The sequence below is a fragment of the Camelina sativa genome, chromosome 11 (genome assembly GCF_030686135.1).
Source record: "Camelina sativa cultivar CO46 ecotype springtype chromosome 11, ASM3068613v1".
Classification (NCBI taxonomy): Eukaryota; Viridiplantae; Streptophyta; class Magnoliopsida; order Brassicales; family Brassicaceae; genus Camelina; species Camelina sativa.
Window position 1 is genome coordinate 34849098 of NC_141890.1, and position 26988 is coordinate 34876085.

General features: G+C 39.4%; 5 protein-coding genes and 2 non-coding genes across 12 annotated transcripts; 3 read left to right on the plus strand and 4 right to left on the minus strand.

The window, feature by feature from the left end:
* Window positions 1-5612: 5612 nt before the first annotated feature.
* Window positions 5613-7457, minus strand: LOC104728594 (uncharacterized). The gene is made up of 2 exons (XM_019232020.2): window positions 5916-7457; window positions 5613-5855 (listed from the first exon to the last, which is right to left on the minus strand). The coding sequence occupies exons 1-2, from the start codon at window positions 7455-7457 to the stop codon at window positions 5613-5615; spliced, it is 1785 nt and encodes a 594-aa protein (XP_019087565.2).
* On the plus strand, window positions 6853-6959 carry LOC147934826 (small nucleolar RNA R71). Its single transcript, XR_015573313.1, has one exon. It is a non-coding gene; the product is annotated as a small nucleolar RNA R71 (small nucleolar RNA).
* An 8704-nt stretch (window positions 7458-16161) lies between the features above and the next one.
* On the plus strand, window positions 16162-20358 carry LOC104724957 (DNA polymerase eta-like). Of its 2 annotated transcripts, none has more exons than XM_087471281.1 (14): window positions 16162-16340; window positions 16617-16737; window positions 16821-16932; window positions 17019-17189; window positions 17283-17447; window positions 17495-17598; window positions 17785-17904; window positions 18142-18265; window positions 18462-18575; window positions 18689-18904; window positions 19007-19103; window positions 19198-19331; window positions 19620-19739; window positions 19816-20358. In XM_087471281.1, the coding sequence occupies exons 1-14, from the start codon at window positions 16265-16267 to the stop codon at window positions 20161-20163; spliced, it is 2022 nt and encodes a 673-aa protein (XP_087327407.1). In that variant the 5' UTR covers window positions 16162-16264; the 3' UTR covers window positions 20164-20358. The 2 variants fall into 2 exon arrangements, with proteins under 2 accessions (XP_087327407.1, XP_087327408.1); XM_087471282.1 differs by having other exon boundaries at window positions 17537-17598.
* Window positions 20359-20817: 459 nt separating this feature from the next.
* On the plus strand, window positions 20818-22556 carry LOC104724958 (uncharacterized). Of its 3 annotated transcripts, none has more exons than XM_010443531.3 (4): window positions 20818-21103; window positions 21478-21772; window positions 21874-22080; window positions 22161-22556. In XM_010443531.3, exons 2-4 carry the CDS (start codon window positions 21509-21511, stop codon window positions 22455-22457), a joined length of 768 nt encoding a protein of 255 aa, XP_010441833.2. In that variant the 5' UTR covers window positions 20818-21103; window positions 21478-21508; the 3' UTR covers window positions 22458-22556. The 3 variants fall into 3 exon arrangements, with proteins under 3 accessions (XP_010441833.2, XP_010441834.2, XP_010441835.2); XM_010443532.3 differs by having other exon boundaries at window positions 20849-21398; XM_010443533.3 differs by having other exon boundaries at window positions 20918-21103; window positions 21403-21772.
* LOC104724959 (uncharacterized) lies at window positions 22510-25001 on the minus strand. 2 transcript variants are annotated; one of them, XM_010443534.3, is made up of 8 exons: window positions 24606-25001; window positions 23948-24097; window positions 23691-23867; window positions 23510-23598; window positions 23369-23433; window positions 23182-23284; window positions 22998-23111; window positions 22510-22894 (listed from the first exon to the last, which is right to left on the minus strand). In XM_010443534.3, the coding sequence occupies exons 1-8, from the start codon at window positions 24697-24699 to the stop codon at window positions 22760-22762; spliced, it is 927 nt and encodes a 308-aa protein (XP_010441836.1). In that variant the 5' UTR covers window positions 24700-25001; the 3' UTR covers window positions 22510-22759. The 2 variants fall into 2 exon arrangements, with proteins under 2 accessions (XP_010441836.1, XP_087330738.1); XM_087474612.1 differs by lacking the exons at window positions 23182-23284; window positions 23369-23433 and having other exon boundaries at window positions 22535-22894; window positions 24606-24870.
* Window positions 25002-25061: 60 nt separating this feature from the next.
* Window positions 25062-26909, minus strand: LOC104724960 (small ribosomal subunit protein mS33). Of its 2 annotated transcripts, none has more exons than XM_010443535.3 (3): window positions 26610-26909; window positions 25778-26015; window positions 25062-25358 (listed from the first exon to the last, which is right to left on the minus strand). In XM_010443535.3, the coding sequence occupies exons 2-3, from the start codon at window positions 25993-25995 to the stop codon at window positions 25268-25270; spliced, it is 309 nt and encodes a 102-aa protein (XP_010441837.2). In that variant the 5' UTR covers window positions 25996-26015; window positions 26610-26909; the 3' UTR covers window positions 25062-25267. The 2 variants fall into 2 exon arrangements, with proteins under 2 accessions (XP_010441837.2, XP_010441838.2); XM_010443536.3 differs by having other exon boundaries at window positions 25778-26006; window positions 26610-26738.
* On the minus strand, window positions 26816-26889 carry TRNAT-AGU (transfer RNA threonine (anticodon AGU)). Its single transcript has one exon. It is a non-coding gene; the product is annotated as a tRNA-Thr (tRNA).
* Window positions 26910-26988: the final 79 nt, after the last annotated feature.

Here is a 26988-nt window from a genome sequence, read left to right on the forward strand (position 1 = left end):
GAGGGAGTTGGTAGAGAGTCTAGGAGTCTTAGTCGCTAGGCTAAGGTAAATTTCCGAAGCGCGTAGGGTAGTACGCGATAGGGTTTAATTTATTTAATTAATTAGTTATTTATTTATTTAAATAATTAATTAGTTATTTAATTATTTATTTATTTGTTTAGTTATTTAGAGTGAAGTTAGAATTTTAGATTTAGAATAATAGGGAGTATTATTATCGGGTTATTTGTGTTGCTTTGCTTGCACTATTGTTTGCTTGCTTGCATTGTTGTTATGTTGCTTGTGTGATTGCTTGTTAATGTAGCATCGCAATGGTATAGCCGTGATGTTGGACGCTTAGTCGCATTGCCATTATGCTGTCCGATCGTTATATTATTGCTTTCTTGCATGTTAGTTAGTATCATTTAGATAGTTTGTATTAGGCGAATCATGAGGATCCCGTCCGTCTGCTGTGTGTTCTGTGTAACTCCGTAACGTGATGGCTTACGAAGGTTCGGAGCGGATCCTGCCCGGCCGGACGCTACATGACGATGTAGTATGAAGGAATGTGTATCTCTTTTAGACTTTGTGTCTAGGGGTGTGAGGCATTGCCTTGGGATATCATGGATTTGATAGGGGCCCAAACTAGGAGATAAGCATTGCATATTGATTTCTTTGGCTTGAGGCTTCTAAGCCGCCTTGATTTTTTATTTCCGCTGCTTGCTTACTGATTGTTATTTTGGGGTTGGGTTGGGTTATCTTATTAGAATCCCGGACTTACTGAGTAATATTAGATTACTGAGGACGCTACCCAATTTGTTTTATAGGTAACCTTAGTGGGGAGAGCTTAGGGGTAGTAAAGGACGTTAGGCCAACCGGTGTAGATTTCCTTGCCTTTGTAAGATATAGTTTTGTATATATATTATGTAATACTCGATTTAACATTATCAATAAAGGCGATGTTTTTCTTAAAACCTCGTGTCTCCCAATGATATTTATTAGTCTAGTCCGGGCTAATCACAACTCGCGCATCGCGGTACGGGTTGCAAAGCCTTAGGCCGTGATTTGTGAGGAACAGGCATCTGCGGTTGGACGGCTTGGGCGATCAGATGCGTTCCGGAAACCTCAGTCGACCAGCTGCAGGCGTTCTATACGTGATGCTCTCGGTCTGTTCTTGGCCTAGAATGGGTCGGGGGTGTTACAATCCGAAATATAATAAAAATCGGGAGCGCTACGTAGGACTCTCGTAGTCAACCAACCAAGTCTTTCGGAACGAATCCAATTAGCATGGTCATCCAACCACGAGCGCTCGACCTCTCGAACACGGCCTAAGGCTTTGCAACCCATACCGCTAGCGAGAGTTGTGTTAAGTCCGGACAAGACTTAATATCAGTTGGAATAACCATTTAGCTTTTGGAAAATTCGAGTCTTTACATATGTATAATATACGCGAAAATCGTTACCAAAACGTTTATATAGCTTTTGGATCCTCTTTGAAAACCATATATAATATACATAGTAAGAATTTACAAAAGCTGTAAAACCTACATTGATTCACCTAGGTCACGTTGCTTTTTCTACGAAGATCTTTTGGATAAGGATTCCTGGAAAAATTAAGTAGAATCATAAGTAATCTAGCATTACTTAGTGAGGCCGATATTTAAGGTAATCCTACCCGTGATACCTATGGAAATCCTACCCCTCTACCCAAGGAAATCCTACTCATCTACCCATTCCTAAGAAGCAAGCAATCCAGACCCAACAAACAAACAAAGATACAATGCAACAAGCAACGAAATGCAATACATGAAGACTCGAATTTAAGTATGCAGCGGAGATAATAAATATGCATGCTTCTATTCTAAACTGGGACCCTATCGAATACATGATCTCCCAAGGAAATGTCTCCCACCCCTAGACACAAAGTCTAAAAAGGATACACATTCCTTCATACTACATCTTCATGTAGCGTCCGGCTGGACATGACCCGCTCCGAACCTGCGTAAGCCATAATGTTACGGAGTTACACGCAACGCACAGCAGACGGCGGGATCCTCATGATTCACCTAATACTAGCTACCTAGATACAAGTAACTAACATGCATGCAAGCGATCGGACATCATAACTATAATGCGACTAAACGTTCAGCATCACGGCTATACCATCGCAACGCTATATCAAACCATAACACATGCAACATAAGCACAATGCAACGATAAATATGTACTAATGGAAAAAGTTAACAAGCCTTAATCCTAATGAACCCAACCTAATCCTAATTATCTAATTTAATCATGATTAACTAACTTAACCTTGATTAACTACCTTAATCCTACTTAACTAACTTAATCCTAAACTAATCAAGTAATTAACACTAACCTCAATTAAATAATTAATAAACTAAAATTAAACGCTAAGGTTTTCCCGCGCTTTGCTGCTCTCCGCGCGCTTGTCCAGGTGTGAGGAGAAATGGACGGGGAGGGGGGGTTTATATAGCCTCCCACGGTCGGTTACCCCAAGCAGGACGTGGCACAGGACGGTCCTTGACGCAACACATGGCGGACACTCTTCGCAGCTCCGATGGCGACACATGGCGAACGGATAAGGACAACGGTTTTGGATAAGCATCACAGCCATATGGATAAGGACGGATGCTGATCGGATAAGCATCACCTTGGGGACAATCTAGGCCGTCCATTCCCTTAGCTAGCGTCCTTACATCACGACCGTCCGTCCGTTAGCGTACCGGTACGGCCATGTCCAACCACCGGGTACCGAACTGGTGGGTGAAACGTAAGGGTACCTGCTCTCGTACCAGCCTAAGAGAATGATACGTACCGGACCAGTCATTTATTTGTGCAAATTACAGAGGGTAAACGGCATCAACCGGCGATACCACTATCCGCCTCACCGATGGCCATTCCCCACTGGCCGGTGCCACCATTATTCGGGCTACTAATGACAATCCGCGTCAGCTTGTACTACCATCGTCTAGATTACTAATAGTAACCCGCGTTAGCATGTACCGTCACTGTCCGGATCGCCTATGTCCGCTGTTACTGCCATGGCCAACTATCAAACTTAATCCACACCAACCTTCCTTAGTCCAACTTCCTTAACCCTTCCTAAATTCCTAGACCAGGTAAGGCTTCCTAGATAAATCTAATCCTAAGATCTTACCTATAGGTTCCTCGACCAACTTAGGGACATTGTCGATAGCCTGGCCTTCCATACCATTTTTCCCATTTGACGGAGAATCAATCTTGATATGGCATTTCCTTCTTGGTCGTTAGGTGTGCCTCATCACTCCTTTGTATTGCCCCTTTGAATGTCTGAGCCAAAATTATCCTTCCTTAATGGAATAATGGGTTTTAGTTGGCCGACCGTGGCAAGGCTGTTCCGTCCAAGCATTAGTCGCGGTGAGGCGTATTACATTCTCCTCCCCTTAAAATAATTCGTCCTTGAATTCTGCAATGTTGGTCGCGACTAGAAAGCCCTTAGCGCCATCTTCATGTAGTCTTCGAATGGCTCCTTACAATCATCATGGTCTTCACCATTATTTTCTTGCACCTTCTTCTTTGGCTTTGTATGCATCCTTCCTCCTTTCTTTCGTCGTGATGTGCGCCTTGCATATTGTCTTTCTCCTTTGAGTTGGGTCGTCAACTCATTCTTCCAAACCTTCTTTCATTGTCGTCTAATGAGTGATATGACTTCTTGATCTTTCCTTCGACTAAGGTATCCTATCGTCATGTAACTTCCTTTCACTCTTGGTCTTCATGCATGATTCTCTACGTCAATATGTATGGTGTGGCTCTCGATTCATCTCTTGTTCAGTGAGGTTTGGGGATAATCGTTCTAGCTTCTAGGGTTTTTACCTAACTTTCTCTTTTGCTTTCCGGACTCCCTAAACTTCTACACGCCTTAAGCTAAGACTCCTTGAGATAAACAAACAGAAACAATCACTCACAAGCAAATAAAGATAAAACAATCAAAGGCAAGAACGAGAATATAAACATAGCATGGTTATAACATAAGTTTCAAACATCACGGTTGTATCCATATATACAGATCGCTTATTCAAACCTAGTTACAAACCAACCACACCCAAAAAGATGGTACAAGATAGAGCCACAAGTCACTAGGGGCCTAACCAAAGCCGCCACTGTACACGCAAAAATATGGTTAGTGCCGGTTACCTAACTAAGGTTTAGGATATCTACACAGATCAGGGGAACCAAAAACTACACTGGGAGTAGGTGCAACCTGGGTAGCAAGTGGGCGGAGTAATGTCCTCTTACTCTGCAAATCAAGCAGACGTTGCACAACAGTGCATACAAGGTATAGAGCTGACAATCAAGTGGGTAATGTCCTAAAAGTCCACAAAGAAAACAGTAGGGTACCTAGGCGCCTGGTGCACTGTCCGTGTCGTCCACCGGGATAACTGTGGCTAGAAGATCCGTCCCAAGTGCTTGTACAGCTGGAGTCTCCATCCATGCCATGTCGATCGAGGTAGGTGAAGGAAGTGTGAACTCCAGAACATCCAGGGGTGGTTCAGGGATATGTCCAAATTTTAAGTCCCGAAGGTCATCTACATCTATCGGGGTACGTATGCATAGGGACTGGGCACTATGGTCGGTGTAGCAGAGTTATCCAAAGAGATGTTGATGACACTCGATGGTGCCCCAAATGCCCATAGAGACTGAAAGGACCCTGAGGAGATACTGATGTAATCCTCCACCATCACAATCTCCTTCTCCTCCAGCTCTGGTTCCAAGCAAATACATTCTTCCAAACTTTCCAGGACTTCCACGACCTTCTTCTCAAGAGTAACTTCCCTAAGTGTTCCGACTGGCTTCCAAAGAGTATCCTTTGCAGTGCTAGATCCACAATCAGCAACAGTCCTCGACGACTCCCCCCTAACAACCTCACGGTAGTAGTACCCTGGGGGCGGTAGACCCATAGTCCTACCCCCTCTTCCCAACCTGCCGCGTCCACGACTACTACCACCTGCCGCGTCCACGGCTACTACCACGTCCGCGTCCTCTACCGTGAGGTTGTTAGGGGGGAGTCCTCGAGGACTGTTGCTGATTGTGGATCTAGCACTGCAAAGGATACTCTTCAGAAGCCAGTCGGAACACTTAGGGAAATTACTCCCGAGAAGAAGGTCCTGGAAGTCCTGGAAAGTTTGGAAGAATGTGTTTGCTTGGAACCAGAGCTGGAGGAGAAGGAGATTATGATGGTGGAGGATTACATCAGTATCTCCTCAGGGTCCTTTCAGTCTCTACGGGCATTTGGGGCACCATCGAGTGTCATCGACATCTCTTCGGATAGCTCTGCTACACCGACCATAGTGCCCAGTCCCTATGCATACGCACCCCCGATAGATGGAGACGACCTTCTGGACTTAAACTTTGGAGATATCCCTGAACCACCCCTGGATGTTCCAGAGTTCACACTTCCTTCACCTACCTTGATCGACATGGCATGAATGGAGACTCCAGCTGTACGAGCACTTGGGACGGATCTTCTAGGCGAAGTGATCCCGGTGGACGACACGGACAGTGCACCAGGCGCCTAGGTACCCTACCATTCCTGGAAGAGCTTTCTTCTTTTCCATAACTGCATCTTTGAGGAACTAATTGTATGATGGGTTCAGCAAAAATGCATCAATGATTGGCATTGTGATGGCAACATCTTTCATTTGAGCATTAAACTTAGCTATATACTTGTCCACTTGTTGCTTCTTAAACCTACTAGGAAATGGCAGTCTTGGCTCATAAGGTGGAGGTACAAATAGAGTCTCCTTGGCAATCTCTTTATTCTTCTTGAAAACTTCATCAATGGTGTTGTCTTGCTTTGGTTCCTCAACCACTTTACTCTTGCCTTTGTCAACCACAACTTCATCAGTTTATTTTTCTTTACCCAAGTCTTTCACTACCAACTCATCCTCATCTTTAATATCAGCCACTACCTCCCCTCCTTTAGTCTCAATGTCCCTATTGAGACCATTAGTAGCTAGTTGTTTACCACTCCTCAGCATTATGGCATTGATGTACTCTTTGGGATTTGGTTCTGGTTTTCCTGGTAATGAACCCATTTGTTTTGGTGAAGAGGAAGAAGTTTGTCCCTGGACTTGTGTTTCCAACCTTTCAATCTTAGCATTTAACTCACCATAAACATTCTCAACCTTGTGGTGCATGTTCTTCATTTGTGTGGCAATTTCAATGGCATTTCTCCCTTGGCCTTCTAGGATTTGTCTAAGTAGAGCATTTGTGTCATCTCCTTGACCTTGAAGGTGTGGTGTATTCATTTGTTGCTGAGGTTGGGAATAGGTTTGAGGCTTAGCTTGATAGTTCCCTTGAGGTTTTGGCTGATAGTTGGGTTGGGAAGGAAAACCAGGTGGTTTTTGTGGTGGATAACTCTGATCTTGTGGGTTCTCCACATTGGTGCTGCGGTAAGAGAGGTTAGGGTGGTTGCGGTAATTGGGATTGAACTTGTTATACCCTTGTCCACCTACATAATTGACCTTTTCTTGTCTTTCAACACAAGCTTCCACACCTTCTTGATACCCTTGATAGACATCACTCTCTGTAACAAAGTGGACTGGCTTTTGATTGACAAGAATCATTTTATCCATCTTGTCATTCAATGCTTTGATCTCCTTGCGGTGCTGCTCATTCATATCGGAATGATCTCTTGGAGTTCTATCATAATCCTCCCCATAGTTTCCATCACTTTGTGCAAGATTCTCCACCAAAGTCATACCAACATCAACCTCTTGGCCAAGAAAGTTACCATTACTTGTTGTGTCAAGCAACATCCTTATCTTTGGTAGCACCCCTCTGTATAATGTGCTGAGAAGAGACTCCTTGGAGAAACCATGATGAGGACATTGCATAGTATAGCTCTTGAATCTCTCCCATGCTTCACAAAAACTCTCATTTTCCTTTTGAGCAAAGCTTGATATGTCATTCCTTAACCTTGCTGTTCTTGTAGTAGAGAAAAACTTGGATAGGAAAGCTCTCTTGCATTGATCCCAAGAGGTGACTGATCCCACAGGTAGGTTCTTCTCCCAAGTCCTAGCTCTATCTCCAAGAGAAAACGGAAAGAGGCGGAGCTTGAATGCATCTTCAGAGATACCATTGATTTTCACTGTCCCACACATCATGTCCAACTGATCTAAATGGTCAAGAGGGTCTTCCATAGGCAAACCATGAAACTTTGAGCTTTGCACCATGCTGATAAGACTTGACTTGATCTCATAGTTATTGTTCTCAACAGGAGGTGCTCTAATTCTCATGCGGTTCCCATGAATGTTTGGTTGATCAAAAGTTCCAATGACTCTTGGTTGTCTTGGAGGATGGAGAGGAGCTTGGTCATCATTGTGCTGGTCATTTCCATTATGACCAGCAGGAGGTGGAGAGTTGTTGTCCATAGCTTGTCTTTCTAACCGGCGATTCTCTCGCTCAAAACGATACATGTCGTCAACCCCTCAATCAAGTCTCCTTGGCCTTGACTTCTCAAGTTCATACATCTTGAAAAAAAGAAATCAAAACACCAAAGCAAACCAAGCAAGTAACAATGTAAAGGAAATGAATAGGCTCAAGCAAAGTTGAAATCCTAATGGTCAAATTGAATGCAAATGGGCAACGGCGCAAAATTGATGTAGTACTTTTACTTCAATTAAATTATCAATCCACAATCTGCATTAATCAACTCACTAAGAATGCACAAAGATGCTTAATCTAAACTTAAACAGGAATTGGTTTATTGTGACAGTCTTAACTAACAAAATGTATTAAAGAAAGAGAACAAAGCAAACTCAAAGCAATAAAATTTTAAAACAAACAAGGACACAACTAAGAACAAACTTTAAATCAAGATTAAACAGGTGAACCTTGGGCAAGGTAATTGAATTGGGAGATAGCTAACCAATCATAGATGTCTAAGCAACAATCAAGAACAATCCTATGGCTAAGAACACTTATGAAAATCAGTGCTTTCCATGATAAAGATCTTATGCTAATCAAGTGATAATCAACAATTTCCAAAGGCAATCACAAGGTAAGCATGCATTATAAATAAGTCTAAATACCACTAAGTACCCTAATCATCAATTTCCATTGGCTAGGAATGCAAAGCTCTTGAATAGTTTGGTTCAGGAATTTCATCAAACACCTTATGGGCATGGAAAATCCTAATGTCTAGATTCAAGCTTGATCAAGGCTATCTAGCATTATTAACACTAAACAAGATAGGAAACACATAAATAAAGCCCTAGACATCAAAGATCAATCATCTATCTCCCTAATCTACCCAGCCCAAAGTTCTAAAGGATCTACTCACTCATCATCATGATCACACAAAGGAAAGAGTTTGATCTTTGTGAAATCATAATAAGAGATTATAGATTAAGAGATTTGAAGAAGAAATTGCTATTAAAAACTTAGAAGTGCTCAATCAATCCACAAACCAAGAGTAAACAAGTTTAAGAACCCTAAAAGCTGTTAAACAAGAGATAAAACAAAGATAAGTCTCCCCTTAATAGGGTTCGAGTATTTATAGCAAAATAGAAGGGAACCCGGGTCAACCCAAAACAAAGTGGGTCAAACCCGGATAAAAACCAAAACAAGTGTGAACCGGCCAGCTTCTGGCCGATGGTGGTGGCCGCTGATGGCTCCTGTTCTCGTCGTGGAGAGTTCAATTGGCCATGGTTTGGCCGCTGGCTTTGACCGATGGCTTCAATCGCCCTTCACTTGGCCGCTGCTCTTGGACGCTGGTAGCTCTGGGTCGAAACTTCAACATACTCAGGAACTCTCAATCGGCCAGGCTCTAGCCGATTGGTACAACCGATGGTATCAATCGACCCTCCCTTGACCGATTCACAATACCATTTACTCCATCTGTTTAAGAACTAAATCCACACAAGTCTCCCAAAATTTTCCAAACACAAAAACACACAAACTAAAAGAAATTAAGAAGATATGTACATAAGGATACCATGGGAATTCCTGCCAAGTGCTCTTGTTTTACGTCTCTAAGCTTGACGTTACCACACCGCTTAGGCGTCTTGAGGTTCGGAGAGAGAAACTGTTGTTCCCTCCTCAATGAAGTCATTAGCCAAGTAGTGCTTCAACCTCTGACCATTAGCCACAAACTCTTTGCCAGCCTTGTTCAGCAACACAAAGGCTCCATAAGGTCGAAATTCTTTGATCTTAAATGGTCCCGACCAGCGGGATTTGAGCTTTCCTGGAAATAGCTTCAAGCGGGAATTGAAGAGCAACACCAAATCTCCTTCCTTGAAAACCCTTGGAAGAATTCTTTTGTCATGAAATGCCTTTGTCCTCTCCTTATAGATTTTGGAACTCTCATAAGCTTCAAGGCGGATCTCCTCCAGTTCATTCAATTTCACAAGGCGTTTCTCAACAGCATTCTTGATATCAAAGTTAAGAAGCTTGACCGCGCATATTGCTTAATACTCTAATTCAACTGGCAAATGACAGGATTTCCCATAGAGAAGGTTGAATGGAGTAGTTCCAATAGGTGTCTTATAGGCAGTTCTATATGCCCATAGAGCATCATCCAGCTTCGTTGACCAATCCTTCCTTGTGATAGTAGCTGCTCTTGGCCGCTGGTAGCTCCTATCCGTGGCGTGAAGGATTCGATCGGCCAGTTGTTGGCCGCGTGAGGTGGTTGCGTGCGTCTCTTGTCCTTGGCATCTTGAACTCGATCGGCCACCGTTTGGCCGCATGTGCTGGACCGCTTTCTTCACTCGGCCACCGTTTGGCCGATCGCCATGGCCGCGTGCGGTCCTTGACTTTGACGTCCAAAAGTGGCATCGGTTGTGCTTTGGCCGATGAGGGATGGCCGGTTGGGACACATGGCCATGGTTTGGTCGCTTGGTCCGGCCGCACATGGTCCCTGATTCCTTGTCACTTCTCCAACTTCACTCTTCTTTGCTCCAAAACAAGTCCAAATACTCCAAATGTAGTGAGATTACTCCAAGAACCTGAGAGATAATACACTAGATGCATATGCTCCTAAAACAACCTAGAATGACAAGATTATGCAACAAAACTAACCAAAAACAAGGCTTAAAACCCAACAAAAACACAAGATATCACTATCGACAATGTCCCTAAGTTGGTCGAGGAACCTATAGGTAAGATCTTAGGATTAGATTTATCTAGCAAGCCTTAGCTAGTCTAGGAATTTAGGAAGGGTTAAGGAAGCTGGACTAAGGAAGGTTGGTGTGGATTAAGTTCGATTGTTGGCCTTGGCAGTACCAGCGGACATAGGCGATCCGGACAGTGATGGTACATGCTAATGGGGGTTACTATTAGTAATCTAGACGATGGTAGTACTAGCTGACGCGGATTGTCATTAGTAGCCCGAATAACGGTGGCACCGGCCATTGGTGAGGCGGATAGTGGTATCGCCGGTTGATGTGGGTTACCCTCGGTAATTTGCACGAATAAAGGACTGGTCCGGTACATATCATTCTCTTAGGCTGATATGCGAGCAGGTACCCTTACACTTCACCCACCAGTTCGGTACCCGGTGGTGGGACACGGTCATACCGGTACGCTAACGGATGGACGGTCGTGATGTAAGGACGCTAGCTAAGGGAATGGATGGCCAGGATTGTCCTCAAGGTGATGCTTATCTGATCAGCATCCGTCCTTATCCATATGGTCGTGATGCTTATCCAAAACCGTCGTCCTTATCCGTTCGCCATGTGTCGCCACCGGAGCTGCAAAGAGTGTCCGCCTTGTGTCGTGTCAAGGATCGTCCTGTGCCACGTCCTACTTGGGGTAACCGACCTTGGGAGGCTATATAAACCCCCCTCCCCGTCCATTTCTCCTCACACCCGAAACCTTACCTTAAAACCTTAGTGTTAGGACGAGCGCACGGAGAGCAGAAAAGCGCGGGAAAAATCAAGGTGAGTTTCCCAATCGCGTGTGAGTAGCACGTGAATAGGCTAGTTTAATTTATTAATTATTTAATTGAGGTTAGTCTTAATTACCTGATTAGTGTAGGATTAAGTTAGTTAAGTAGGATTAAGTTAGTTAAGTAGGATTAAGGTAGTTAATCAAGGTTAAGTTAGTTAATCATGATTAAATTAGATAATTATGATTAGGTTGGTTAATTAGGATTAAGGTTAGTTAACTGGGATTAAGATGCTGATTAAGATTAGGATGGTAATTAGCGCTTAAGTTGGAACTACTTAGCGATTAGCATTAGGATTAGGATTGTTTAGCGGTGATTAGTGTTTGATTAGGAATGCTTAGCGTTTAGCATATAAGTTAGAACTGTTTAGTAGCCATTAGTGCTTAGGTACGGATCTGCTTGGTTATTAGTGTGTGATTGATTGGTACGCGATTCCTTGTGTGACTTGATATTCTTGTTTGCGATATTGCTTGTGGTATGATATTTGTGTGCATCAAGTTAGGTACCGCTTGCATTGTTCCATTAGTACATTATCTTATTGCATGTGTTGTGGTTTGTTATAGTGTCGCGATGGCATAGCCGTGATGCTGGACGTTTAGTCGCATTGTCGTTATGCTGTCTGATTGCTTGCATGCATGTTAGTTACTTGTGTCTAAGTAGCTAGTATTAGGCGAATCATGAGGATCCGGTCGTCTGTTGTGCGTTGCGTGTAACTCTGTAACGTTATGGCTTACGAAGGTTCAGAGCGGGTCATGCCCGACCGGACGCTACATGACGATGTAGTATGACGGAATGTATATCATTTTTAGACTTTGTGTCTAGGGGTGGGAGGCATTGCCTTGGGAGATCATGTATTCGATATGGGCCCAGTTTAGAATAGAAGCATGCATATTTATTATCTCCGCTGCATACTTAAATTCAAGTCTTCATGTATTGCATTTCGTTGCTTGTTGCATTGTATCTTTGTTTGTTTTCTGGGTCTGGATTGCTTGCTGCTTAGGAATGGGTAGATGAGTAGGATTTCCTTGGGTAGAGGGGTAGGATTTCCATAGGTATCACGGGTAGGATTACCTTAGATATCGGCCTCACTAAGTAATGCTAGATTACTTATGATTCTACTTCATTTTTCCAGGAATCCTTATCCAAAAGATCTTCGTAGAAAAAGCAACGTGACCTAGGCGAATCAATGTAGGTTTTACAGCTTTTGTAAATTCTTACTATGTATATTATGTATGGTTTTCAAAGAGGATCCGAAAGCTATATAAATGTTTTGGTAACGATTTTCGCGTTTATTATATATATGTAAAGACTCAAATTTTCCAAAAGCTAAATGGTTATTCCAACTGATATTAAGTCTTGTCCGGACTTAACACAACTCTCGCTCGCGGTACGGGTTGCAAAGCCTTAGGCCGTGTTCGAGAGGTCGGGCGCTCGCAGTTGGATGACCAGGGTAATTGGATTCATTCCGAAAGCTTTGGTTGGCCGACTACGAGAGTCCTACGTAGCGCTCCGGATTTGTTCTTATATTTAGGACAGGTCGGGGGTGTTACAAGCGTGGTATCAGAACATGGTTAAGTAGCCTTAATCCTAACTAACCTAACCTAATCATAATTATCTAATTTAATCATGATTAACTAACTTAACCTTGATTAACTACCTTAATCCTACTTAACTAACTTAATCCTAAACTAATCAAGTAATTAAGACTAATCTCAATTAAATAATTAATAAACTAAAATTAAACTAGCCTATTCACGTGCTACTCACACGCGATCAGGAAACTCACCTTGATTTTTCCCGCGCTTTGCTGCTCTCCGCACGCTCGTATAGCCTTCCAAGGTCGGTTACCCCAAGCAGGACGTGGCACATGAAGGTCCTTGACGCGACACATGGCGGACACTCTTCGCAGCTCCGGTGGCGACACATGACGAATGGATAAGGACGACGGTTTTGGATAAGCATCACGACCATATGGATAAGGACGGATGCTGATCAGATAAGCATCACCTTGGGGACGATCCTGGCCGTCCATTCCCTTAGCTAGCGTCCTTATATCGGACAGACTACCGGTACGACCGTGTCCCACCACCGGGTACCGAACTGGTGGGTGAAGTGTAAGGGTACCTGCTCGCATACTAGCCTAAGAGAATGATACGTATCGGACCAGTCCTTTATTCGTGCAAATTACCGAGGGTAACCCACATCGACCGGCGATACCACTATTCGCCTCACCGATGGCCATTCCCCGCTGGCCGGTGCCACCGTTATTCGGGCTACTAATGACAATCCGCGTCAGCTAGTACTACCATCGTCTAGATTACTAATAGTAACCCCCGTTAGCATGTACCGTCACTGTCCGGATCGCCTATGTCCGCTGGTACTGCCATGGCCAACAATCGAACTTAATCCACACCAACCTTCCTTAGTCCAACTTCCTTAACCCTTCCTAAATTCCTAGACCAGTTAAGGCTTCCTAGATATATCTAATCCTAAGATCTTACCTATAGGTTCCTCGACCAACTTAGGGACATTGTCGATAGCCTAGCCTTCCATACCATTTTTTCCATTTGACGGAGAATCAATCCTGATATGGCATTTCCTTTTTGGTCGTTAGGTGTGCCTCATCGCTCCTTTGTATTGCCCCTTTGAATGTCCGAGCCAAAATTATCCTTCCTTAACGGAATAATGGTTTTAGTTAGCCGGCCGTGGCAAGGCTATTATGTCCGAGCATTAATCGCGGTAAGGGATATTATATTAAAATTCGTATAGAAGAAAATCTCAACAACTCACTTAAGTGGGATTTCGGATTTTGCTAGAAACATTAGGAAAAAAACATATTCTCCATTATATTTTAGATACTTTGACTTTTGTATGAAATCCAATTTACCAAAATCTTAATGCTTTAAAGTGATATAGAATATGAGGGTTAAAGTGATGGACACATGGAGGGTGAAGATTATAAGTTGTTATAGAAAACTCAACAATGTCTCAGTTAAGAACAAATCAAACGATTGAATCAATATTCGTAAAACAGGGATCCACTTCTCAAATAGCTAGAGTATAGATGAAAAACAACCCTAGCATCAATGAGGAAGACACCAAGAGAATTCACAAAGAACTCTCTAACAACCGAGAATTATAGAAAAGAAGAAGCTAACAAATTTTCACAATTTTTTGCGATATGATCTGTACAATGAGCTTCAGCTTCCTTTAAAGTGTTCTTCAGTCTTGAGCTCTAATCTCAACCATTAATCTAACTTCTAATCTCCACCCTCTACGTGTCCACCACTTTAACCCTTATATTTTATATCATAAAGGCTAGAAAAAAGATTTTTGAACAGGAAAAAAACGAAAAAAACCTCAATTATTCAAGACCTTATTTTGCGTTTGCATCAAGAATTCAAAAAAAAATTAACATGAATAAAATTATGAAATATTATTATTATCACTTGAAAAAAAGTGTACAGAAAATATATTTTTTTAGAGTTTGATAGATATTAGTTAACTCCTTAGTACTACCAAACTTATAAATATTTTACACTCGTTTTTATAATTAAATCATATATTTCATATTATGTTATTTTTATAAGTTTTAGGAGACGAATCTCTAACTTTCTTACTTTATACAAGATTTCTAAACCATTTTCTTTATCAATTGTTTTTATTGCATCCCCTTGAAAAACTTAAAAATTTCCCCTTAAAAAACTTTAAAATATCAAATCATCAAGATTGATGATCGCATAATTAGTCAACAGCTCGACAATTCCATCGACATGATCTTGGCATATGATTTAGTATAAGAATTAGATTTGCGTTTGAATTTTGAAATATAATGTCATATGCGTTTTTAAGTTTCCAAATACTTATACTATTTCATCCACACTAAATTTTTTATTTGTGAAGTAATAACTCAATTGGTTAGCTTTTTTAAAAAAAAGTGTTACGAATTTGATATTTGTTTTTGGATTTTAAAATCTACAATATATTCTATTTGAAATTGAAAAATAGAAGTATTCAAATCCAGCTTAACAGATGTTATTTCAAAATTTATGTGTTTTGATTTTCACAATTAATAAGAATTTGCAAATTCTATATACATATATACAAATCAATAACCCAATAACAGCCTAAATTCATAAGAAATGTGTTGTTGTTGATTAAAGTTTTTTAAAATACTGGCTTGTTTTTGCATAATTTAGGCCTTGATTTGTAATGACTGTTATTTATAGCTGTAGAGAGTTTAACTGTAAAAATTTGGTTGTAGATACTTTAACTGTTAAAATCTGATTGTTAAAAAAAAAACTTTAAAAGCTCTGACTGTAATTTTAGTAATAACAAAATTGTGAGAAAATACAAAAATGATGAAAAAAATAATAGATTTGTGAAGAGAAGTGGATATCAAAACAAAAAATGCTGATAATTAATCTATAAAAAAAAGTTGGTGCAAAAATATATATAAATTTATAGAGAATTTTTAATTATGATGGAGGAAGAAAAAAAAAGTTTTTAAAATTTGTTGGTTTTAAAGCGTCATTTTGAAGCTTTAAAAAATAAAGGAAATTAAAGAAGAAAAAAATTTAAGTGGCTGTTGAAACTTTAAAAAATAAAAAGTCATAAAAGTTTGATTGGCAAATAAAATGCTTTTAAAACTTTTAAATGGTTTTAAAGCAATGTTTTGAAACCCGGACCGGGCTGGCCGGTCGGACCGGTCCAACCACGACTCAGTAGACATTTCCGGTCCGGGTTACCTCTTAAAACTGGACAAATAAAAATCTGCCGGTCCGGGTTACCTCTTAAAACTGGACAAATAAAAATCCGCAAAAAACCGGAAAAACCCGCAAAACCCCGTGAACCGGTGGTTGAACCGGCGGGTCGGACCAACGGATCAATATCAAATTAGAATATTTTATTTTTAGCACACTTCAAACTCAGACCATATTATAAGTATACGTTGTTATTTATTAAAAAAATTACCTATTTATTTTATCTAATCATTTAAAATATTATTTTTAGTTGTTTAGTAATTAATAATTATGTATGTTTTGTTCATAGCATATAAATAAACTAATAAACTAATTGATCCGCGGTTTAACCGGTTTACTTTTCGGTCTGGTTTTAAAAATATTGTTTTAAAGTCTTAAAAGAGGCTTAGTTGCTTTTCAGGGTTCGCAATGTAAATTTGTATATTTTTTTAATTGATCGACCTCCTAATTATTTATTTTCGCGCGCCATTCCTCCTCAGGAAAAAAAAAAAACACGTTTTCCCCTAATCCGTCCTCTCTCTCTCTCTCATTACTCTGATTTTGGAACTCACCAGAGATTCAATTTCGTGAAGAAATGCCGGTAGCGAGACCGGAGACATCGGATGCTAGGGTTATCGCTCATGTGGACATGGATTGCTTCTACGTTCAAGGTCTCTCTCTCCCTCTAATTCGAGTTATCCACAGTCCGCTTCACGCTTTAGTGAGATAAAGCAACTGACTTTATTGCTCATCCGAATCGAATTTTGAACTGTTGAATTTATGGGTTTTGTCAATGTCTGTGAAAAAGGGCTTCTTTTTTTCTTTTCTCGTTGGCGTTATTGATGTGTTTGTTTAGGGATTTGGAGGAAATTACCAAATTTTGGGGATTTTGAACTTGGATTACAAAAAAAACCAAAACTTTGAATTTGTTTCTATTTTCTGAAAAGTGGAGCAAAGGAAGCAACCAGAGTTGCGAGGACTTCCTACTGCAGTTGTACAGTACAACGAATGGCAAGGTGGTGGTTTGATTGCTGTTAGCTATGAAGCACGTAAATGTGGCGTAAAGCGGTTAGTCTGTTCAAAGATCTCAATTGTATCAATCCTTATTCGGGTTTATAAAAAAAAAACGGTGTTTTGGATGGAGTTTTCAGGTCAATGAGAGGTGATGAGGCTAAAGCTGCTTGCCCTGAAATTCAATTGGTTCAAGTTCCTGTTGCTCGTGGTAAAGCTGACCTGAATTTATATCGAAGTGCGGGTTCTGAGGTTGATGGAAGCACGGATTACATGTTTAAATTGTTTAAACAGTGACATTTGCTAAAGTCATTTTTGTTCTATGTGTCTCTCTGCAGGTTGTTTCGATTCTAGCAAAAAGCGGTAAATGTGAGAGGGCTTCAATTGATGAAGTGTATCTTGACCTCACTGATGCAGCAGAAAGTATGCTTGCTGATGCACCTCCAGAGAGTTTGGAATTGATGGACAAAGAAGTTCTTAAATCCCATATTCTCGGAATAAGCAGAAAGGTCTAATCTTTATCAAGAATATATAGTTGATTGTCAATATAATGATCTGAAACTTATTAATTACTTTGATACAATCTTTTGGCTTTGATTCAGGATGGAGATGATTTCGAGGAGAGTGTCCGTGATTGGCTATGTCGAAAAGATGCTGATCGCCGTGATAAGTTATTAAGTTGTGGAATTATCATTGTTTCAGATCTCCGGAAACAGGTGCTTAAGGAGACTGAGTTTACTTGTTCTGCTGGCATAGCCCATAACAAGGCAAGAAGCTTTTTACTTTTCTTTTTTCTTTTTTCTTTTACAATCAGATGCTAGCTAAACTTGCTAGTGGGATGAATAAACCTGCCCAGCAAATCGTTGTACCATATGCAGCTGTGCAGGAACTACTCAGTTCCTTGCCAATAAAGAAAATGTAAGTAAGGCTCACCAATTTTACTGATTTCAGTGCATATGTCATTTGATAATTGTTTCAATATCAATATAGTTGTGTTCCAAAAGGTTTAAGACGGTCCTAAATTGTGCATTGCTTCTTGTATCTCTGTTCATGCATCATACAATCGTTAGTTACTGTTGACAATTATTTAGTTTAGTCTTGCAGGAAACAGCTGGGAGGAAAGCTGGGCACTAGCTTGCAAACTGATCTGGGAGTTGACACTGTAGGGGACTTGTTGCAATTTTCTGAAACAAAGCTGCAAGAACATAATGGATCAAATACGGGGTACAGAAACTTGTTCTTCTGTACTGTTAGGCTATTGCAGATTTTTGGAGATTTTAAACCATTTTTCCATTAATACCTTGTTGCCGTCTAGCCTAGTAAGATTTGTGTTATCTTCCCTAATAACCGCTTATGTGCGTAAAAATAAAAATTATAAGAATATATGGCTTGTGCTTGTTTTTCTGATTCCGTCTTTCCAGTAAACAAGTTAATTAATACTTCTTTTCCTCTGACTTGTAGTACTTGGTTATGGAATATCTCAAGAGGGATCAGTGGAGAAGAAGTGCAAGGTCGCCTTCTCCCAAAAAGTCATGGTTCAGGGAAGACATTTCCCGGACCTCGTGCTTTGAAGTCACTCTCAAATGTAAGACTAGAATCTCAAGCAGATTACGCCTTTTTCCATTTTTATCAGTTGGTTCAGTTTATAGGTCATAAGAGCACGTTCATATAAAACTGAAAATTTTTGGATAGATACTAGAAAATGTAGATCGGTCTTCTCTTTGGTCATATCATATAACTAGTTTATAGTATCATTGTTGTCTTCTCTGTTATACTTTTAGGTTCAGCATTGGCTGAATCAGCTTTCCGAAGAACTAAGCGAGCGCCTCAGTTCTGACTTGGAGCAGAATAAGCGGATTGCCAGTACCCTTACCCTTCATGCTAGCGCTTTCAAAGTACTTATATTTCTCTTGGTTATGTAGTTTTTCATAAAAAATTACTTATTTATCGTTTTTCTCTGCGAAAGACTACGACTGAAAACATATTTCTGTCTTGAAAAATGATGCAGTCAAGGGATTCAGATTCTCATAAGAAATTTCCTTCAAAATCATGTCCGCTGAGATTTGGAGTAACCAAAATCCAAGAAGATGCCTTTAATCTGTTCCATGCTGCCTTACGTGAGTACATGGGACCTTTCGGGAGCAAACCTCAAGGAAATAAGCAAGAGACATGGAGAATAACAGGCCTTTCTGTTTCTGCAAGTAAAATTGTTGATATACCATCTGTAAGTCCTTGTAGCTTCTAAATCTCTGCTAACTATTGCTCACTTTCAGATATTACCTTGTTTCTTCACTGATTTGTTAGAAGTGATATTTTACGACCGTAGGGAACAAGCTCGATCATGAGATATTTTCAAAGTCAATCTACTGTTCCTTCTCGTTCAGTAGATGGTTGTGTTCAAGATCATGTGGTGACTCCTTCAGGTACGCCAAAGTTTTTGAGTATAATTCCAGAACTTTCTATTTCTCTATTGATTCTGGTAATTTAAAGTCGTGATTTTTCCTGCAACTGGTGCAGCTAGTGAAGGTTGTTCAGAACAGATATCAACAGAAACCCAAGCAGCAGTAATACCTGAGGAAGACACCGGTGTAACTTATACTTTGCCTAATTTTGAAACTCCAGATAAAGACGTCGATTTAGTCTCTGAAAAGGTATCAGCTCTTAGTTCTCATTACTCTAAAGCATATAATAAGCCTTTCTTAGAAGTGTGATCTAGCAAAGAGGCTAAACATATTTAGGCTCAATTACTTTCTCAGTTTCAACTTTCAAAGGAATAGAAATGTGATGAGATTCTTTTGCAATTATAACTGGTAAAGAAGTTATTGGTTAGGAGGGCCTGTAGTATTTGAATGACTCGAGAGCTTGGTATATGTTTTTAACTTGTCATATTAGTCAAGTGGTGTGTCCTTGAAGAACCAATTCCGCACTTTCCTTGTCAGGACGTTGTCTCTTGTCCATCAAGTGAAGCAACGGATGTTCCTACCCAATTAGAATCAAACAGAACCTCACAAACAAAGAGAACTGGGCGGAAGATAAACAACCCGAAAGAAAAGAATCGAGTAAGCAAATCATCGCTTTATTTGGTGCACAAAAATCGTCTACTGTTGCTAAGATCTGTTGGATATTTGGTCGTAGGGAATGCCATCAATTGTCGATATTTTCAAGAATTACAATGCAAGTCCTCCAACGAAGCAAGAGACTCAAGAAGATTCCACAGTGTCCCCCTCAACCAGTAAAAGAGCCAACTTCAGTAACAGCAGCCATAGTAGTGAAGTGAATCAAGAATCAGAAGAGAGAAGACAAGCAGATTGGGGCTACAAGATCGATGAAATCGATCAATCAGTTTTGAATGAATTACCAGTTGAGATTCAACGAGAACTCAGGAGTTTCCTACACCCTAATAAGCGGCTTAGCACCAGTAAAAGCAAAGGTGATGGTTCTACTTCAAGCATTGCTCATTATTTCCCACCACTGAATAGATAGATCCAAGCTCCTTTATCTCTGTTGTTGACTGTATATAGTCTAGTCATTATATTGTATCCCTTTTAAATACTAGCTAGATTTATTATGCTAAAGGTTATATATAAAAATGTTATTTTAGAGCTATTATAGACTAATAATTATGTATATAAATGTTGAACGAATTTGTTGAGCACATATTCAAACATTCCTACCTAACAATCACTCTCTAGTTTTTGTAGCATGGTGGCTTATTTGGATCGATACCTCTACCAAACGAAAGAGTGTATTACATGTTATTGTCAAAAAGTCAAATAAAATCGAAATGCTGCTAAATTATTACTTGGCCTAAATATAATTATCAAAAACAAAATAAAAAAAGCTTGGCCTAAATATAATTATCAAAAACAAAATAAAAAAAGCTTGGCCTATGAACTTTTTTTTATTATTGTTATCTTAACAAATTAATTTTCAATATTAATGGAAGACAAAAGAAAGACAGAAAAATATCGAAAACCTGAAACCGTTGTTGGGTTCGGACAATACAGCAGGCAACTATCATGCCATTGCCAATCCAATGGGTTTATTCTTTTCTTTTTTTTCTTTCCTTATGTGAAAATGACCTAAATACCCTCAAACTTGCTCTCCAAATATAGCATAATTAATTACCTTTAAAGTGTTTAAGAGTGTCCGATTTCTCAAGAAACACATCTTTTACACGAAAGTAAAAAAATAATTATGACTAAAAGAATTCTAATAGCTGCCTAATTTTCTCTGTGTGCGCAAAATCACAAATCACACGCATCTCTCTACTGTTCAGTTTCGTGTCTATATATCATCATCACACAAAAGATTAGTCTTGGTGATCTCATTTCAGTGTTATAGCTTTCAAAAGCTTATTAAGAAGCAAGCAAAACCCAAAGAAGAAACCACCAAGATTAGCAGCAATAGCGATTTCATCTATGTGAGATATTTTTCTTCGATTCTAAAGCTTAAGTACTTCAAATCTCTGTCTCTCTCCTTCACGTGTTTTTCCAAATCTCCGTGCTTTCTGCTTTGTTTCTATCTAAAAAGCCATCTTTTTTTTTGCTGACCCTACATTTGATATGATCTCGCTTGTTTGGACAATAAAAATCGATACTTTACCTGGAGGACTCCACCATTTCTTGTCTTGTTGGTTTATTCAAAAAATCACCACTTTTTAGCCAAAACCCCTGAATTCGAATCTGTAAAAATTTAATCCCTTTTTCTCGATTTTGGTAGGTGACGAAAAGGAGCTCAATTTCGTATCTCTGTATCTATCTGGTTACCAAATTGATCATCTTTTTGGTTGTGCAGATTTGGGGTGTGAGAGAAAGGAATCTGAAAAATGGCGGTGTCGCTTTTATCGAAGTTAAGGTGTATCACAGTAGATGTTACTGGTACGCTCATAGCATATAAAGGAGAGCTTGGTGATTACTATTGTATGGCTGCTAAAGCTATTGGTTTGCATTGTCCTGATTATAAACGAGTTCATGAAGGCTTTAAACTAGCTTATACAGATATGGCTCAAAAGTATCCTTGTTTCGGTTTTCATGCCAAAATGCCAAACATTGTTTGGTGGAAAACTTGTGTTAGAGATTCCTTTGTCAAGGTACTTACTTGTGTTGGATTCTTAAATCATTCTTTTGTTATATTTGGTGTATTGTGTGTTACTTAAACTTAGAATGTTTATGGGATTTTTGATTTATTTAGGCAGGATATGAGTATGATGAGGAGACATTTGAGAAGATTTTTAGGCGAATCTATTCGACGTTTGGCTCTGCTGCTCCTTACTCTGTGTTTCAAGATTCGAGACCGTTTCTAAGATGGGCACGAAGTCAAGGGCTTATAGTCGGACTTGTTAGCAATGCGGAGTACCGTTATCAAGAAGTTATCTTACCTGCCTTAGGTTTGAACAAGGTAGTGAAGAGGAGTCATTGTGAATTTCTTTGGTTCTTGAAAACTTGGACTCAGTTTTTGCCATTTGATTCATTTTTCAGGCAGAGTGGGACTTTGGTGTGTTCTCTGGAATTGAAGGGATAGAGAAACCAGATCCGAGGATTTACAAGCTTGCGCTAGAGAGAGCGGGGAATAATATTGCGCCTGAAGAGGTTTTGCATATTGGAGACAGTATGCGCAAAGATTATGGTCCGGCCAAGAGTATAGGGATGCATGCTTTGTTGCTTGATAGGTTTAAGACAGAAGCTGCTAAAGACTGGACTGAAGCTGGAGCTATTGTGCTTCCTGATTTGGTTGCTGTTCAACAACTTTTGGAGTCTGATAAGTTGAAATGTTAAAAATGAGACATCTCTAAGTATGAAAATCTAATGTATTGTAGTATTGCACATGTTGTCTCCTTTTTCCTGGTTTGATAAAAAGATAAGTTTCAACCTCAATTTCTATAACCAAGTCCTCTGAAAACCTCAATTTTTTTCAATTAAATTTATTCAAACCAAACAAAATCACACTTTTAACAAGGTGAATGCAACAACAAGTGAAGTTCGGAAGTTACATGAAAAAGAAAGTATCTTTGTATACTTTATTTAGAGATACAACACAACACAGCAGAAGAAGAAGAAGAAAAGCAAAATGTTTTGACTTAAACAGCAGCTTCAGCTCTGGAAGGGATCTTCCTTATGACAGAGATGGTATCACCAACTTTGATTGTCTTCTTGCCTTTGTCTTCAGTGTTGGTTAAGTTCCAATTCCAAACCATCTCCTTACCAAAGAAAACCTGTCGTAAAAAACCGAAAGATATCAGTTTTATTGAAATTGGTTTAACATCATTATGAATCCAACAAGTTTCTCTCAAAACTAGGTAAGAGCTTATATCTAACCTTTCCACGCGGTTTCTTGTCTGGCATTAACACATTGTCTGATCTGAATTTCATCAGAGTTTCAGTTGGTTCTGCTGCACCAGGAACCCCGGTTTCTTGATTCACAGTTGGTACCTAAAAGAACAAAATGGTTAAAGCCTCAACTTGAGAATCTGAGTGTACTTTACTTTCACATCATATTCACCTTGCAGCGGCTACATAGCCTAACTCCTTGGAAAACTAAATCGTTTATTTTGATTTCATCCCAAAGATCTTCACCGAAAGGATCACAATTATCAACAAGAATGCTACATAGAAACACCAAACCACGGATTATGAACAAAACAACCATCCTTGAAGGTATTAAGAATTCGTGATGAATGAAAGTTTACTTGGGTCTAAAACGGTTTATAGGCACTGGTTCTGGCAGAAGTGTATTCAACTGGTCTAGAGAAGCCTAAGGACCAAAAGCAAAAAGAACATCAAATGCGTATTCTCATCAACAGATATTGGAATTGTGGGTATTGGCTCACCTGAGATGCAAACAAAAAGGGGAACATATCTGCAAATGTTGTAGAGTAACCTGCTGCAAACTCAGGAGGTGAAGGTCTAGTTTCAGTGTCTGTAGATAAGTTTCAAAAGACTTGATCACTGATCTGCATCCAAATATGTTTGAAATGAAAAGATTCACAAAAAAAAAATATAAATCAAAACCTTTCTTAAACCGAACCAAACGGCTTTGTTTTCCGAGATAATCTGAAAACCATTTAGCAACTTCTTCTCCTTCATCAAACGCAGAGCCAGACCATTCCCACATGGACACACCTTCTGCCACCGAGCTTGGCTTAGTCAACGGGATCTTTAACGGACTCATACCAGGGGCATTTAATACTGCAAAATGAATAATCAAGAACATAAACTCGAGTCTCAAAATTTCAGACATAACTTTCGTAGTTTAGCCAGACACTCACCCAAAAATGAGTCCTTTGTTGGCTCCCAATCTTCCAAGAAGGCTTCCTTAGGCAACTCAGATTCGACAAGAGCAAGCTTTGGCTCAACTCTTTGAGTGTATGCTCTTCCTTTGTAGTTCACAACTAACCAATACCGGTCCCATTGAAATCCTACATCAGTTTCCACAATATTCATTAGATCCACATTAAGACAGCTTCATAGTCAAACATTTCATTATTCACACCCATACTGAAACTTCAGTGTTCATGCCAACAAATAAGGGAAGATTTTAGTCCTTCACTTTCTCAGAAAAATTGATCACTTTCCATCCAATCAAGCAAGACACTTTATAGTATCATCAAATGTATCATCATATTCATCACAATGAGAGAGAACAATCTAATGTTCATACCAACAAACAAAAAGAGAGAATTTTATTGTTTACTCTCATTCTACCGGAAACCTCGTTCACTCTCTCTCTCTCAAAAAAAAAATTCACTTTGCCTCAAGTCAAACAAGACCCTTTATTACCATCATCAAAACACATAACTTGTAACTTCACATAAACAGATCAAAATCTCAGAAATTAACTATCATACCATTTATTAAAAAAAAAAAGAGCTTTTATACTTTCTCAGGAATCAAAGGGAGAGAAGAAGATTGTTCTTGAATTTTTACCAGTATGAGTTACGGTAGCCTGAGGAACAGAGATCCCACGGCAAGATTTGATCGGATAAATGACCAAAGATTGAATCTTTAGAGCTTCCTCCATCTCTCTCTCTTTCACAGACAGTGGCACCCCTGACACGATGATGAATCTTTCAACTTTTTAGTAGGTGGTAATCGAACAATTCAAGTCTTTGGTCATCGTTTTCAAAAAGGTGTCGTTTTGGGTTTGTGCATTTTACACACGTGGATATTACCAGACCGGTTACACCAACCCATTCAATGAATGTTATCACTTTCACCCCCAAAAAAGAGAACAACTCTTACCAAAATTTCTATCAAAATGTTGTCACTTTTTACAAAAAGATGATCAAATACTCAAATAGTAGTAAATAAATAAATTGATTTAGTTAATATTTTGTTCAATAACGCATTAATAGGTGAAGTAAGGTTATCGAAGTCTAAAGATTAAAGGAAAACAGTAAGAAAAGCGAAGCAAATAGCTTTCAACTGTGTGTCTCAACATAGTAACGTTTGAACGTTATTGGAAAACCAATGCAGCTTTTAAACTTTTGAGTAGGATAAGTTTTTACTTATAAGTTCTATCTGATCCAACCAGAAGAGTCTGATTCTAAAAGTGCAATGTTTTTTTTTTGTAGCCATGGTTATTACTTCTACTTGTTACGCTTCGCAGCACGTTTTCCGTGACCCTTCTTTGGTGGTCCTTTGTTACGACGCTTCAACATCTCAAGCTTTGATATCCGCCTACAACAACACACAACTTCAAGTTAAAATGCCTCTCAACAGATTATGGCAAAACAATGATTAACATTACCAGTGGAATAAACCAAAGTGTAAGTGAAGTTTAGAAAGTACAATCCATAAACTATCCTTCTCAAATAAGATCATATTGCTACTTTGCTGCAGTTTACATCAGAGACGCAAGGAAAAAGACTCTTCTTAACCTTCACAAATCACAGTCATCTAAGTACAATACTCATAATATCTACATCGAGTTTCTTTCTCATGGTTCCTACACTAACTCCCAATTTGCAGTTGAACTAAAGCTTGTGGAAACATGTTACAGCTTGATCTAATTCAGAGATTTCAAGTGGTTTCTATGATAAACAAAGCAATTCATTGGAAGGTAGACCAAAAACAAAAAAAGAGGTTTAGGAAAGTACTCTTGTTCTTCTCTAGCCAAGACATTGGGATCCTCATTCTTAATGTCATATGGATACCATTCTGCAACCTTGTCACCAACAAGCTTCTTCCTTAATATCTTATGAGGAGATCTCTGTCCCGTTGGGTTAAGCATATGTCCGAAAATCCTGGCTCTCGCTTCGTTCACACCTCGACCCACTGCTGAAGATATAAGGCTTTTCAGGCTACCACTAGCCATCTTCCTTGACACTATACCAGCTTAAAAGTAATAAACACAACAAAACAAGAATCAACTTAACAAAATCACACATTGTAGTCTGATAGATTTGACGAAAAGGCACAAACATTTAAACCACAAACTTGATGTTAAAATACAGTAGCTTCTGCAATTACGAGAATGTGCAAACTATGAGAATCTTAAAATTAAGGTTTCTATGTCAGTGCTATCAACTCTAAGCAACGATTCCGCAAAACTAGGTTCCGTTTACTTAACATTAGCTTCTAAAAACAGGAAATTTCGTTACTGAAACTAAGACATCAGCATTAGTTCCAGAAGAATCTGGGTACAGTTTCTACATTTTTGGTGAAAAACCAAAAAAAAAAAAATGAAAACTTTAAAGGATCCCTAGATCACAATAACGTTAGAAACGCAATCCAATCCAAAATCACGAAAAGAAAGCAAAGAGATAAGTATTTTCGTTATGAGTCCCCAAAACACTCTCTGAGACATTTCATCGAACACGTTTCATGCCCGAATCAAGAAATTTTTAGAGGAACCAATTTCACCATAGGCAATGAGATTACAGGTCGACCCTGGTCGGAGAAAACGAAAATGAGAGGAGAGGAACTTACCGAGAAGAGAAACAGTAGCGACGGCGACGAAAGAAGAAGGAGAGATGTAAAATGAGAAGAAGAGAGACTAAAAAATGAAAATAAAAGCTTTCGGACAGGTATGGGTTCTGTTTGAACGTTTTAAAGTATAAGGTCTGTTTCTATACATATTGGAAATAAAAGGATACGGTACGCAATTACCCAAAATGAAAAAAAAATTAATACGTTGCTTTCATTGAGAGTTGAACTCAAGACCTCCCGCTTACTAAACGGGTGCTCTAACCAACTGAGCTATGAAAGCTTCGATGATTACACTGTAACACGTATTTTAATATCCGTATCGCTTTTTGTGGACTAATAGTTTAAATCTTACTGTTAACCTTGGTGGTTTTTAGATTTG